The sequence below is a fragment of the Pungitius pungitius genome, chromosome 2 (genome assembly GCF_949316345.1).
Source record: "Pungitius pungitius chromosome 2, fPunPun2.1, whole genome shotgun sequence".
NCBI classification, from domain to species: Eukaryota; Metazoa; Chordata; class Actinopteri; order Perciformes; family Gasterosteidae; genus Pungitius; species Pungitius pungitius.
Genome location: NC_084901.1, coordinates 17,844,889 through 17,859,799, shown reverse-complemented (window position 1 = coordinate 17,859,799; position 14,911 = coordinate 17,844,889). Strand labels below are relative to the sequence as shown.

Here is a 14,911-nt window from a genome sequence, read left to right as displayed (position 1 = left end):
AGACATTTAAATATAAATGTGGCTAAAAATAAAGCAGTTCAAAGTATAATATTCCACCCAACTCGCAGACCTAAATCCAAATGCATCCAAACCAATTTATCAGCTGACATGAAATGACTTCAGTTCCCAAAATGATCTCAAGGATTTTGAGGGTGATGGTAGCAGTGACTCATTCGTGTAAAGTAAAAGTATTACTTTGGAGAGGAGACTTACGTTGGGATTATGAATACAGTGCACGGGGGTGGTGGGGGGGTTGGTCTCGATCAATAGGATTAAAATGTTGTTCTAAATATTTATGACAGCTTGAATCTGAGCTGTGGTCAGGTCGAGGCCATCCTTTTGTCCCCTGCTCTCCTAAATAACTACACACAATACTCAATCCACTGATTTCCTTTTCCCACTTTACTATTCATCAAATTCATCCCGGTGATGTCTTTAAATATCAAGGTTGATGGACACAATGAGTGAACTTGCTCAGCCCTCTAGTGGCAGAGACTTGGATGTTCATCAGTTCTGTCCAACATGTTGGTTTAAGAGACATATTTTTCCTTTATCCACTATGCTGATACAGACACCCATGCACACTCACACCCACACATACCTAGTCTTACATTAACCTGAGCTCCATGTCTTCAGACTGTGGGAAGAAGCCGGAGGGAACCCCAGCAGACATGGCGAGAACATTTTACTCTAGCCTGGAAATCAAATCCTGGTATGTAAGTGTCTAAAAAGAGCCACGCTGACTCCATTTTAAATAAAGCAAGATTACTTCAATTGATGTGAGACATTAACCAGAAGAGAACGAATCAGAAATGATGAAAAATAAGCGGTCATCTGAGATGTTGCATTCATTCAAGGCGATTATCTTTATTGGAATAACAATGACACAGTTACATTTTGAATGGGCTAGCATTATTCATTGCAGAATTTGGGGGGTAAAGTGGACACTGGTAAGAAACAAACAACATTGATCTTTTCTGAATGGAACGGCCACCAAGTTTCATCTATATTATGTACACATACACAGAGTGAAATCATATTTACACATTCATTCTGTGCTAATTCTACTTCACATAAATCCATAAATCATTTAAAATGTTTAACCTTAGAGGCATTGCGCTGCAGTTTTCCAGTTATCCCTTAAATGTATAAACCACAAACACAAAAGGAACCAAATGCAATAATTTGAATTAATGGTACAACAGGGTTTTTAAGGGAACACAGTAGTAAATTGCATATTGTTTAAGTTACCACAAATGGAAATATATCTAACATGCATGCATGGAAATTTGAATACATATATCTTGCTATTTAATTTGATTGCTACTATTTTTTACTGGAAAGTAGAGATCTTTTTATTGTATGGAAATAATTTACTTTTTACAATTGTTGCACTTACTTAGAATATATACTAAAAAAGAAATGCCTGGTACCTGGGAAATACAATACAATATATATACCATACATCTGGCTTATATGAATACAGACGCATGGCAATAAGATAAGAATATACACACTCATTCTGCCACTCTGCCTGTTTGTTCTGCCGCCCACTCCTGCACAGCCTGCTGCTCCTTCCCTCCACCCGCCTCCTCGTAGGGCTGCAGCTGCTTCAGGAAATCATCCAGGATCTGCTGGGCAGTAATGGAGGTTGTTTCCACAACATCCTGCTCCACAAGTGTCACCTTCACCCCGGGATTCCAGCCCCAGCTGTCGCCGGCCACGCGGCCCTGCTGCAGGTTTGGGCGGCTGTCGGCGTGGTTGCTGCTGCCCGGGGGGAGCTGCTGTCGGGCCTGGGGATAAAGAGCTTTTGGTCTGGCTGCATAGCCGGCAGCCATTTTCTGATAGATGGCAGTGCTGATGTCAGCCACGGAGAGCGGGGGGCTGTGGCTGGATTCATGCTGACTGTGGAGAGGGCCTTCGGAGGCTGTTGTTGGCGCCACCTGTTTAAATGGAATGAAGGCTGTGACCCGCTGCGGCCCCGCGTCGGGCCTGGCCCCCCAATCCTGTGGAGCTTCTTCCTCTTTAGGCGCGTGGCACCGGGCGTCTGCTTTTACGGAGGTGGCAGAATGGCCGATTGGAGCGGAGGTCGCCAGGATCTTCTGCATGGCATTAGTTGAATCAAAGTGCTTCTCCAATAACTCCTTCATCAAGCACGGCACCTGAGGGCGAGACTCCGGGTTGTTAATGGATCTTATTTAATGCTGATCACCTCAAATGTTTGCAAATACCTGTTTGACCTATAGTTAGAAACCTGTATCCTGCACCATGCACCTCTGCCCTTCATGACCGGGTTGTTGCGTGTGAAACATTTTGCTGGTCAAACATAGAAAATGTTTTACTTCACTCAAGTGCTGTATTTCAGTACACAGCGTCTATTTTTGAGTCCCTTAGGCAACAATAATGAATTCAAGCTTTCACACACATCTAAGTAAGGATATTTCATGGTGAGGGCTATTTTTATCATCTTCAATGAACATGGTGAGGCTCAAATAGATGTAATGAAGTGCAAACATGGCTCTGATTGAAACATTATTTTGTTGGCCACAGTGAGGTGGTTTCAGAATATTACATTTAAAACCATGAAATGGGCTAGCTAAACCACCGAGAGTACTGAGTCATCCCAATGATGTATTAGATAAAACGTCTTCTATCTGAAGTGTGCGTGCATGTCCAGTAGGCGACACTGTGCTCACATTGATGTTCTCCAGGGCGGCGATGGTCTGGTGGGCGTCTTCCAACTCCGAGCTCAGCTGGGACACGCGGTTTTGCAGGTATTTCCTCTCACTCGTGAGGCTCTCCGACTGCACACAAACACGTACCGACAAATACAATGGGGTCAGATGTACATGGGAGTAGCTCATAATTTGTAAGGCAGAGAATCAACCAGGTTGCACATTTGTCCCTCTCCTGTCCCTCGGCTTCACGCAGGCGTTCTCTCACCGCTATGTGCAGGTGTTCGCCCAGCCGATTATTGGCCTGTTTGGTCCCAGTGTGAGTCTCAAGGAGGCTACAGGACAAAGACAGAAAACAGAAGGAATGACAACATGAAAAAATACTCAATATCATCAAAGTTTATTCGTAACATACACCACCCTATCACCATTTCACTATTTAGTCTTATTTTCATCTAGGGTTGAACACAGTTGTTTGTGAGGCCAGTTGGCAAACACAAACGCTCCAAACAAATATGCAACAACTGACACCCAACTGGAGGCGAGTGTGAGGTGACCATTCAATCCAGTTGCTCCAGTCTGTCGCAGGACGTGCCGTACGTGCGGCAGCAGTGGTTGTTTGGGGATAAATACAGGCCTGACAGGGTGAGTGTGAGTGTGAAGGGACATGACAGATGCCTTGTGTCCCTGCAGCACGAAAACGCCCGCAGAAAATGCACAGGGGAGAATCTATGTTGCACTGATCAATACGACTGTAATGCAAAGGCATAGGTTGACTTAAATGGTTTTAGTTCTGAAGTCAATATTTGTTCATATGACATATGATGTACTGCATCATAATACATGTGCAGGGGTATGTTCATGAGGTATAAATAATGCATGTTGAATTCTGTTCTGTTTATGAAACCAAACCTTTTATATTTCTCCTTGACGTGGCCAAGCTCGTCCCTGGTTCTCTGCAACTCCACCTCCAGGCTCTCAATGCAAACCACAGTCTGCAGTAAGTTCTGGTGAAGATCTGTATTCTCCTCCTGCAGCGCCCTGAGCACAGAGGAATGATGGGAAATGGAGTTTAGTCACGGAAGATAATAAGTATTAAGAGGTGATGCCTTATCAGAGGCATATATATATAATATTTGTTTAAAGTGCTCTGTTTTAATATATATTTAAATATATACAGTAGATCTGAAATCAAATCATTTGGCAGTGATGACTTAAAGTAATATTCAAGACCCCTCATGCCTTCCTTTTATCAGTTTATTCATTGTGGATGGTCGCAATATTTCTGAATGTATTTTTATTTTAAACTGTATCAGACCTCTCCACTACACATAAAGCTCAAGCAAAGTTATATAAACTCCACCTGAAAAAGAGCTTTGGCTCTCAAACAAATAGTTTGTATGTTAGTAATACTTTTTAATCATATAGGGGAGTGAAGATTTTTATATTTGGTATAAAAGTATTTAGTAGTTTAAATGTTAAAAGCCCTCTTTATGTTATATATTTTTTTTCCCTGTTTTCCAGTCACATACTTCGTATCTAATAACATAGAGACAGTTATATAAATCTGTTCCATAACTACCAGAACTCTCCCTGTCAAAACAGGAGTGGAGAGAGAAGGTGGTCGTTAGTGTGATCAATAACCATCGATCCGTCAGACAGATGGACAGACAGAGAGAGGACAGAATGAGACAGAGCGAAATGGGAAGTGAGTAGGCAGCAAGTATAATACATTCACTCACTGGAAATGGTCGTCATCACACAGCGGGTCCTAAGAAAAGATATAGAGGAAGGGTGAGAGAACAGCGGATAGTGCTCATTAGATACAGAAGACATTTGGTAAGCTAGAATATTATACTAGCGTGGTTAATTATTCAAAATGTGCAATGAACGAGTGTTTAGAACGTCCTGTTTACTGGAGGAGAGCCCAAACAATGCCAAATATATCACTGTCCATATGCAACATGAGCTGAGGTTCAACATTATAACAAACTTTCACAGAAAAATAGGTAACAGATACAAATAAACAAGGCTTGAAGTTTAGGACTGATTCTTGGGATGGTGCTGTAATAAAAATGCATCGATATACAAAGGCCATCACAAGCATCCATTCATCTAAATGACAGGAGGGTGCCTTTGTGAGGCAGGACGCTCCCCCCCCCCCCAGGATGGGTCATCAGTCCATTAATGGGGACAAGACAGATGGAATAAATTATCGAGTTATGGTGGACATGCTCCCGGATATGGACGTGGATACTAGAATCGATTAGTGCTTCAGCCCCTTCTATGTCTGTGGTTGTGTGCATGTTCATGTCAATTTACGGAACTTCTGTGAGACCCAATCATACACAGCAGCCAAATGGAAAAAAAAAGTAAATGTGATGTAATGCTGTGTGAGTGGCAGACTGAGCAGATTCTTACATAAAGGCAACGTGATACTCGTCCAACCAGCTCACTCTCACATTATACCAAGCGCTGCTCGTGATAAAGTTTGTCTTAAGTGGACGTGTGATCGTTACCTTCCTCTTACAATAGAGCCAAAGAACATACAGTAAGTGAGCATCGAAAACAAAAAGACGTTTCAAATGGTGTCAAGTAGCTTGAAATGAAATCTCCCCCCTAGAAGGACAGCACCAGCATTTGCTGCATTGCTGAGGAATGACTCAGCTTGCAGTGCGTTGTATTTAGCACGTCACACGCGGCCTGTGACTCAGCTCTCCGCCTTTGCAAGAGAGGAGCAGCGCTGCATACGTTACATTCCTCCCGTTCTGTCCTCCCTTCAGCGCACCGTGTTGCCTTCAGGACGTTCATCGCTGACTCCTTTTTTAGGTAGACCCATGATTCTTCTTTCTTGTTCAGTAGTCTGACTCATGACCGCCCAATATAACACTATTTGTCTTTCACAAAAACCCTTCTTGTTTTGCAATTAATTTAATGATGATCATCAACACATATCATTAAAACAACTAAGGCATATTATTTAGGAATAACATTACAAAATCTGTCACTTATTATGACTTATCCCCATTGTGAGGAAATAACCTAGTATCAAACTGTATCTATGAATATAGAGGGCTGGGAGATCATTCAATACGACAATTTATCGTCTTTCAGTGAAATCATATTGTTATATTGAAATTAAACATAATATATTAGAATGGTGGTGGTGATAAACAATCAATTGCTACACAAGTTTCTCAAAAAATGTATTGAAAAATTGGAAATACTACTAGATAGTACTTTTCCGAGTTTAAAATATTGTCGACAATAATATTCTCCAACGTGTAAGCGACCGTAGACTCACCCTGTGTTGTTTCACATGTGACTGCTGGCGGCTACTCTGCTCAGAGCTGTGGCTGGTCGCCGTGGAGGCGTCGTCTCTGGTCCTCGATGAATCCGATTTTGGGGAAGAAGACTCGGATCCGATGCGTGGCCCAGTACCCTGGCCAGAGGACACAGGGGGGCTGGCGGGCCCTCTGTGCCCGGCGCCGGCTGGCCCCTGTTGAGGCTGCTGCTGAGGGAAGTGCTGCGTGTATTGACCGTGGGGGGCAGCGGGCTGCGGTTTGCGTTGGCGCCGTTGTCTTGGCTGGTTGTCCTCCGGGCTGGTGCTGGTGCAATCCGTGAGGTGGGGGGCGCCCCGAGCATATCTCTCCCCCGATGCGCAGCCCCCAGTAGGCGACGGCCTGCTGTCCCTGCGGCGGCTCTCCTGGGGAGCATTTTGCCCGGGTGAACTGGGGCAGTAATGAGGCGGGGGGCTACCGTGGTGGTTCCTCGCCGCGTACGAGATCAGTTTGTCAGGAAGGGAGCTGTCTGATTGTTTCCGGGGGCCGTCGCGAGCCGCCATCTCCTGTCTCGGGCGCTGCTCCCTGTCCTCCCCTAAGCTCTTTCTGTGCTTCTTGGGTGGGAGCTGAGGCTTGACCGGGCCAGGTGCTTGAGCTGGGGCCGGTGCCTTTACGCTACTTTTGTCCTTGCCCACACCCAAGATAGTGAGAGCCGACGGACTTATGACCTGTTTTGTAATCTCATCTAAAAAGGCAGAGAATTGCAACTTTCCCTGCACGAAATTAGCCTTGGCTTGCTCTACTTGAGCGCTTGAACCCTTCCCTTTCTGTCCACCAGGACCTTGCCCCTTGGGGACTCTTGGGGAAAGCACCTCCATCGACTTAGCCTTGCGAATGTCTGTGTGAGGCTGCTTGTTCTTGAGGATGCCTTTGCTTGGTAGCTGAAAGGAGGACACCGCTCTTTTGGGGCCTTTGGAGACCCCTAACAGAAAGTCCTCCTCACTGAATGCCAGGCTTCGGTTCAGACTAGCTGCCTTGAACAGGTGCCCTTGGGGGACGTGTTGTACTCTGGACTGTTCCCCTCCAAGATCGCTTTCATTACCTTGCAGGAGGCCCTCTTCACTTCTGCTGAGACCTCGGTCAAGACAAGCAAAACCCTGCTTTCCCCTCGTTTGTACACCCTCGTGCATCTCACTACAAACACCGCCCTTGTTGCCGTGTTTGACGGTGGCAAAGACAATGGGCGTTGCGCTGGCGTCCTCCCTGAAACCCCTGCGCGCATCTGAGATGTTGGAGCAGGACAAGGAGTGCTGTGGCTGCTCCGCTTGACGAAGAGAAAATGGATCATTTCCACTTTCCTCCGTGTACCATGAGGAAAAAGAGGACGAGGACGAGGATGAAGAGAGGGAAGAGGAAGAGGCCCTGGCGAGGATTACAGGTGTTTTGTGGTTGTACAGTATCTTATCCTCTTCGCAGTGGTGAAACTGCTGAGCTGGACGACGATGATGGGCGTCGTGATGAGGGCTGTCACGAAGAGGGCTATCATGGACAAAGCGGCCATGTTGATGGTGGCGCCCGTGGCTTTCATCTGTGTTTCTGTCAGACTCATCAAACAGTGTGTACCTACAACACAAGGACACAGGGATATTATTATTGATAATAGCTGTTTTGTATAAGTGTGTAAATGGCACACAGTTAAAACTTCAACATTTGTACCAGAATCTGTATATTTATTCTGAAATGCAGATGCCTTCACGTGCTGTTTCAACTAAAAATTATTTCAGGATGTATCTGGTTTTATCTCTACATTTGTTGAACATTAGAAGTAAATCTGTCGGACTGGAATGCAGCATCGTACCTGTGTGACGGAGGTTCTTGGTGAAGGGGAGGTTGATGTCGGTGATGGTGCTTCCGCGGCTTGATTTCGTCCGAGTCAGAAGGGCTATGAACAGGCTTAAAAAACTTCTCCATCCCCCTTCTCTTCACTGGTGGTAGACTGTTGACGCCGTCTTGGTTGGGTCAACAAGGGGAACTGATGGGGAACCCTGTACTCTACCTTTTTTTCCAAATTATCAGATTTTCGAAAATGCTATAAATTGTCTCTCAATGTCAGCTGCAAAAATTACTACTTAAGACTACGATGATCGGCTGCTGTCTCTGACTACAAAGATTTATAGCATATGGGGAACTTTCGTGAAAAATAAACAAGACTCCAAACTATTATAAGAAGTTTAGGCCTAAAAAGATGTCCTTTTTAAAAAAAAGATTGATTCTCCAAGGGTTTTGGCAAGGTATCCAGTATCGGACTGTTTCTGATTGAGTTTGAGTTCCTCCGTGACTGGCCGCAGCATAATGAAACCCCGGCTTGTGAGCAGGAATGTATGGTGGCTTGATTTTGCATCACGTCTGATATAACAACCGGGCGCTCATTGAACCAGTTGAAAGAGAGCGACAATCGAACCGAGCCCCGCGGAAAAGGATCAATAATGTGGTTCACTTTACCAACGGTATATGTAGCTTGTATGGTTTTCCCATGTTTTTGTGCTACCTCGCACTTCATTGTTTTATTCTATAATCTCCTATGACACTTTTTGTTTAGTTTGTTTTCATTTCCAAAAAGCAGGGATCAGCATTAAACAAAGCTTTTGAACTTCCCAAAGCTGCCCCATTGAGAGGTTCCTGCCAGCATCTGGCTGAGTTCTAGGGGAACCCATTTAGGATGGGGGGGCAATATGACAATAGATAACTTGGTTTATATTTGTCAGCCATCCAAGGTTATGTCATACAATGTTTACTGTAGAAGCTATCCCTACTGTGCTTTTATAAAATGAACTCTAACGTTGCAAAGCCATAAGCAAGACTGTTAATTAATTAATATAAATCACTGTGAGGCGTTGTTATTTGTGAGGTATCACATTTCTGGTTTGGCCTAAACATTGTTCATTTTCAGGTTGTCTCATTAATAATCTGTCTCAGTTTTCTTGATGTGTTTTTGATACAGCAATCGGAAATATTTCAGCAGAACAGAACAGATAACAGAAATCTGTACATTTCACAACCTCTGAGAGAGCTTTCATAATCCAAACACCTCCCAGTCTTCATTTCCGTTGAATACGCTTCATGTCTTCTAACACAATCCCAGAGTCACAACAACACCTATTAAATGTTGTTGATTGACAGTATCACACTACGGTCTTTTAAGCCTATAGCATTAAATGCCTGGCATGGCATGTCCATCACATGACAGAGGGGGCCTCTTTTTCTAATCTGTGCGGGTATTTCCTTGTCTATCAACATGACAACGATCCATTCATTGAGGTTGGGACAGGCTGAAACTCATACTGAGGACAACTCCCCACATAGCTGATCAATGACAGTGAGCGATCCTGCCCACCCTTAGAATTCACACACAGAGCTTCTATCCACAAAGGGATTAATTGTGTACATCTTTGCCGTTTTTAGAATATTGAGTTAGTAATTAACAGACTAAAATCTGAAAATATTCAATTAACTATAAGGATTAAGCAGGAAGGAATTGTTCTATTTTTATCATGTTACACATTTGGGTTTCGTTTTTTTTATATAGTGAATCTCAAATTATGGTAAAGGTTACCATACATTACTTTGGTATCTAGAGCTCCCTTTCCAGGACCGACAGCTATCAAGATAAGACAAATTAAATATAATGTGGGAGGTTTGCCCAGACTTGTCCAGGCCCGGACTCTCAACAATGCTGAGAATCAGCAGGAGGGATAATGCACCCTCTGCTGGTCAGTAGAATAACTCCCGTTTTCTCCTTAGGATCTGGTAATTTTCCACCCCGTTCTAGCAACACAGTTGTCTGGCTCTGGATGTTTCTGGATATTTCTAGTTTAATCACGTAGACTCGACAACCAACATTAACACTGATACTGAACCTCTCACTTCTTAAGGTTGAAATGGACATGAAAGACAAAGCAAACGTACTCGAGGCTTGTAAAATTGGATCTACATGATACATTTGATGTGAGAATACTGCCAGCATTACTGTTTCAAATGACTTATTCTACCAAAAAGAATCACAAAATGATAATAGCTTTTTGAACATAAGCCATCCAGGTTTTGAGAGATGAGTGGGCAGTTTTCTATCGTTTATCAATAACATGTAGCCTAACATTGCAGTAAAAGGGAAAAAGATCCGGCTATACAACCCTGTTCTAGTTTGATCCGGTTTGTCGGACCTTGTTGCAGGCAAGTAAAGATTCATCCGCGAAGCCGTTACTGTGACGTCAGCCGTTTTGGCCGGTATCATGGGATTTTAACTCTGAAATACTGAACTACTTTGCGTATCGTAACTTTATATTTCCAAATAGGAAAGTCAGCAGAAAACATAAGCACAATACTATCCGTGTTATACCTATACAATTAGGATGGGAGCAGCTCTGCATCTAGCTTACTGAACAATGTCTTTTCACCTGCACTATTTATCATTAATATCGCCATACAGCCCACGTTACTAATTTTCTTTAATCGACGTTCTGTTCTGAACTTCAATATAAGGCCAGAATCAGATTTTGTAAGCGTTTTTTTCGTAGTTTCAATGTGGGTACTACTTTTTTCCCCGGATGAATATCTTCTCTTGCTGGAGCCGGGTCACCCTAACAGTATAAATACCCCTATTGACGCCATTCCAGCTCAGACAGCATTTTCCACGACTTCGTTTGGTGTCAGGCGGTCAGGTTAAACCAATCTTGTTTTCTTTGTTTCATTGTCTGCGAGTCTCAGTTGTTAAGGGCGAGAATATATATTTAAACTATCTTACCTGATAATTGTTTTTGTCGTCGTGGTGTGATCAGAGCAGTAGGCCCTGTATCGAACAATCAGCTTCAACCTTCTTGAACGTTGATCTATTGTTTTTTTTTTTTAGCACTACGTTTTTGTTTTCTTTTTAATATGTTTCAGCGGGTAGCCTGTCTAATCAACCCTCAGTATCACCTCGATTTCGGCGTTAGCGTTCGTATTTTTCGACGTCAGTTAACGTTATATGACCAACGGCAGGCCACGTGAGCAGAGTTTATACTCACTAACGTTAACGTTAGTTAAAAAAACGTTACTTGTTAACAGTTTGTTAATAATATCTCGACTGGTCTTAGAAACATTAAGTTCTGGTTCATTTTCAGTTTATGATCGAGCCATTTCAAGTTGTTGCTTCTAATTTTGGTAGCCATGACGTGGCAGCTACGACGGTAGCTATTGGTTGAGTTTGACTGACTCGTGACCCAACTAAAGGGAGTGGTCTGAGAGGCTAGCTGTGTCCGCTAGGCTAAAGGCACCGTCGATTTTGGTGCGAAGATAAACCTTTTAATAGCATCAGTCAGTTTAACGGTGCGCAATTAAGATGATTACTGAAAATATAAAAACAAAAAGCGAGAGTAACAGTGATGGACTAAAGTTTTTGCGTCATGTAATATTTAAGAACGCCGGGGATAACCTTGACGGAAAGGAATAGTTGATGGGGTAAATTAGCTGGCGTTAGCTTTCGTTAAGTTTTTAGCAAACTGAATTTGAGGATCGAGTGGTTAACAAAGAACCCCGGTTGCTTGGTATGGATCAGTCAAGGCGATCAAATTTGTAGACTCTAAATATGGTGAATGAGTCCCGGCACTTGGTGTCTATGACGTCATCTAGACTGGCATTTCTAATTTATGAATTTATTCGGGTTTTTCTAGTTTCTTTTCACGACATTGTTTAGGTTTGACGTTATTTAACATTCGACGTGTTGTCGACCAGAGAAACCAGTTTGCAAGTTACCAAAGTAGAGCTTCAGTTGTAGCTCAATGAAGACGGTCTTTTTTTTTCTTTCTTTAAGTTATCTTTTTTTTTTTTTTGGCTGCCTAGAGAAGACAGAAGATTTTTTTTTTCCTGGGTGGGGAAATGGACTGAGTTGTCAAGGGGAGGAAATGGACTTAGTTAGATGAAGATCGCAGGACCAGAGCGGCGCGGGGCCACGGGACAGCGGGAGGACCAGAGGGCGGAGCCAGGCAGGACAGGACCAGAGGGCGTGGGAGGACCAGAGTGGTTCCAGGCAGGACCAGTGTGCGTGGAGGGAGAAGCCGAGGGGCCCCAAGAGAGCATGAGGCAGCAGCAGCGGCGAGTGTACACCAGAGGGAGCCAGAGGCGCAGTGCAGGGTAGCAACACCGACATCTGCAGCAGAGTGGCCATCGCCTTCGAGCAGTTCCAGAGCAAGCCAGCCAGTGATCAGAGGGTGGGACGGGGCTCAGACGTGTCTTCTTGCTTCTCAAGTTTAAAAAACAAGGCGGTGGTTTGTATATTGGGTAGCGGTATCTCACATTCTCAGGCATTTAGTTATTTCACAAGCAATTGTTGGAAACACGATTTCTCGCACAGATTTCTTCCTCTTTTCAGGCAAGCCGTGTTACGCGTTGTGTACCGTGGTCACCCCTCCCGTTGTGCGCTGACATGAGTGTGGTGCTGTCTGCTGTGATGAATGCCGTCGTAGTGTGCTGGCGAGAGGAACACCATATCGGACTTCTCCCCTTCCCTGCGATCACGACTAGTTCCCCAAGCCGGAGGCAGAGGCGCAGTCCCTTTGTCGTTCGATAGGTCCTCCTCAAAGAAGCTTTCAGCATTGGCGTGTGCGAGTGGAGGCTCTCCAGTCCGGACGGTTGAGTGTATACTGCAATCTTCAGTACTCCAGCGTCGCATCAGTGGTACAGATCAGCTGCATCTACCTCTTAACCCGAGCAGTGAGTTCATGCATGAAATGTACATGTGGGTGTAACTATCCTGTACATCAACTCCTCGTTGCCCATCCTGTTTAAATGTAGTCAATTTTGCCATCAAAAGGAGTAATGTTTTTGATTTGGTGAATCCTGGATAAAAGAATTGGGGTTAGGGGGAGGGGGCATTTAAAACGTGTTTCGAGTTTTCTTTCCACAGGCATGGCCCCCTAAAGCTGATCTTCAAAAGAATCTCTCCCAATTCTAACAATCGATACAAGTTGAGCTCATCTTAAATTTTATATCGCCACGGATCGGGATCATTCGCACCCGCTTTAAAGAGATGTAGGAAGGTATTGTTCAATACATCCATTAGATTTGTTATTGATTCTACCCTATTTGGAATGTGTTGTAAACTGGGTTTTATGCACATAATATTTTGGAACTGGGATGGGGGGGGGGGGGGTTGTGGGGCGTTAATCAGTCTTTTCCCTAGACTTCACAGCTCCATGTTGCCCAACGCAAAATGGCTTGAATAAGAAACATCCAGGTGCACCCCAACAAGATTCAAGTGGACTTTTTGCCCCGCAGGATAGCAACTTCAGAACTAGTCCCCTGGTGTAGCAGGGAGTGTGGTAACAAGTCTCTTTACTACGAGTCATTGGAATTCTGTACAGGATCTGCTTTGTTGGGTTGGGAGGGGCTTGTGTATTTGTGACTCTTACAGATTAAGTAATATGGCCTGTCCTTGAAAAATCAACATTCAAGTCCACGTCTACAGTTCTTACGGAAGGAATCCGTCGCGTCCCAGCCTGCGGTATTTGAAGGTTCTTCTGGGAAGTTTCTTAAATCTTATTCTGAATTGTATTCCTAGTGCTAGTTGTCCTTAGTACGGCAGTACTGTAATGCATTATTGGAGGGCTATTGTGGGGAGTGGCTTGTTTCCTTTGCATTTTTCAGTGTGCTGTGTCCTGTGCGCTTTCCAATACCCGAGACCACCAGGAACTCTCCTAACTCATTGTTTATACAAGTTTCCTTGCGCAGCAAGCATCACGTAAGGTCACTAAACGTGTTCATATTTCTCTTAACATTCATTGTCTGGCTAAATACCCTCCATTGCAATTCCTTTGCAATTAGTTGCTATGCCTTGTATTGACAATACAATGAGTGAACTATCTGTAAAGGATTTTCTTATTGCGTAATAAATGCATAGCTTGTTGTGATTTGAATACACTTTTGGTATGCATTTGTTCTTTTGGGGGGGGGCTTGTGTGGGGCAGCTTTTCTTGTGCTTTTTCAGGTATGTCTAAAGCTTGGAGCTTGGTAGAGCACGGATGTGACCAGGGCTTGAATGACATCCTTTTCAAAGTGGAAATTGAAGGCAGATAAGTGGAATCCATCAGATATTGATGTTGGAAAGCTGAAAATTCTGAACACGAAGAGTCTTTATCTTAACTGGGCTCAACTGCCCCTTGTTCTTGAAACAAAAGCAACTTGCTGTACTTGACTGTAGAAATAGCACTGATGTGCTTTCTCAACAAGTCTTGTGATAACGAGAAGATTTGATGTGCCCTCATTGACTCTAACGTTATCTGCAGTAAAGCATTTGGGTAAGGATAACAATGGTCAGTTCTACGATACTGTGGTGGTGGGGGGGCTAGGGGTGTCTCTTGTCTGCCTCTTTGCTCTTACAGAACATACCAAAGGAAGAATGCAGTCTACCTAGGACAACACAGGAATCCTTCTGCCCTTTGAAATCAACCAACACGCAGTTTGAACAAACTGAGTCAGGTCTTTTTTTGTGCTGTGTAGACGAACAACAGTTAGCCCTCAGCTGCTTGTCCTCGCGCAACTGTGCAAGTGACAGGTTGACCATCCCAAATTACTTGCAGCCGTGCAACTGTGCGACGTTTTCCAAAAGTTGAGCAGCTGAGGAAAGCTGTGCATTGTGCAGCTTTAATTTGGTCTGAGATGCAGCGCAACGGTGTTGCTTTAGTGTTGTGTTGTGTTTTGGTTGGGTGTATCCCTACACTTCTCTTCACAGACATCAGGTGCAAGACTGGTTCAAGCACGAGTGAAGTCCTCTAACCTGGAGCATGTAGTAAGATGTTGGCTTAATTTTGTCAAAATAAACTTCTGCAATGTTTTAGTTGACAAACTGACATCTTGGAACTGGCTTTATGTTAACCTCAAATCATCAATAACGACAATGCTTTACTAGCATATTCTCTCTGG

At 43.9% G+C, this 14,911-nt stretch overlaps 1 protein-coding gene across 1 annotated transcript; it reads right to left on the bottom strand.

Moving 5' to 3' along the window:
* Positions 1-847: 847 nt before the first annotated feature.
* On the bottom strand, positions 848-14,109 carry si:ch211-276i12.4 (uncharacterized). The gene is made up of 7 exons (XM_037461892.2): positions 7,815-14,109; positions 5,980-7,579; positions 4,418-4,446; positions 3,588-3,716; positions 2,944-3,010; positions 2,697-2,804; positions 848-2,162 (listed from the first exon to the last, which is right to left on the bottom strand). The coding sequence occupies exons 1-7, from the start codon at positions 7,925-7,927 to the stop codon at positions 1,518-1,520; spliced, it is 2,691 nt and encodes an 896-aa protein (XP_037317789.2). The 5' UTR covers positions 7,928-14,109; the 3' UTR covers positions 848-1,517.
* Positions 14,110-14,911: the final 802 nt, after the last annotated feature.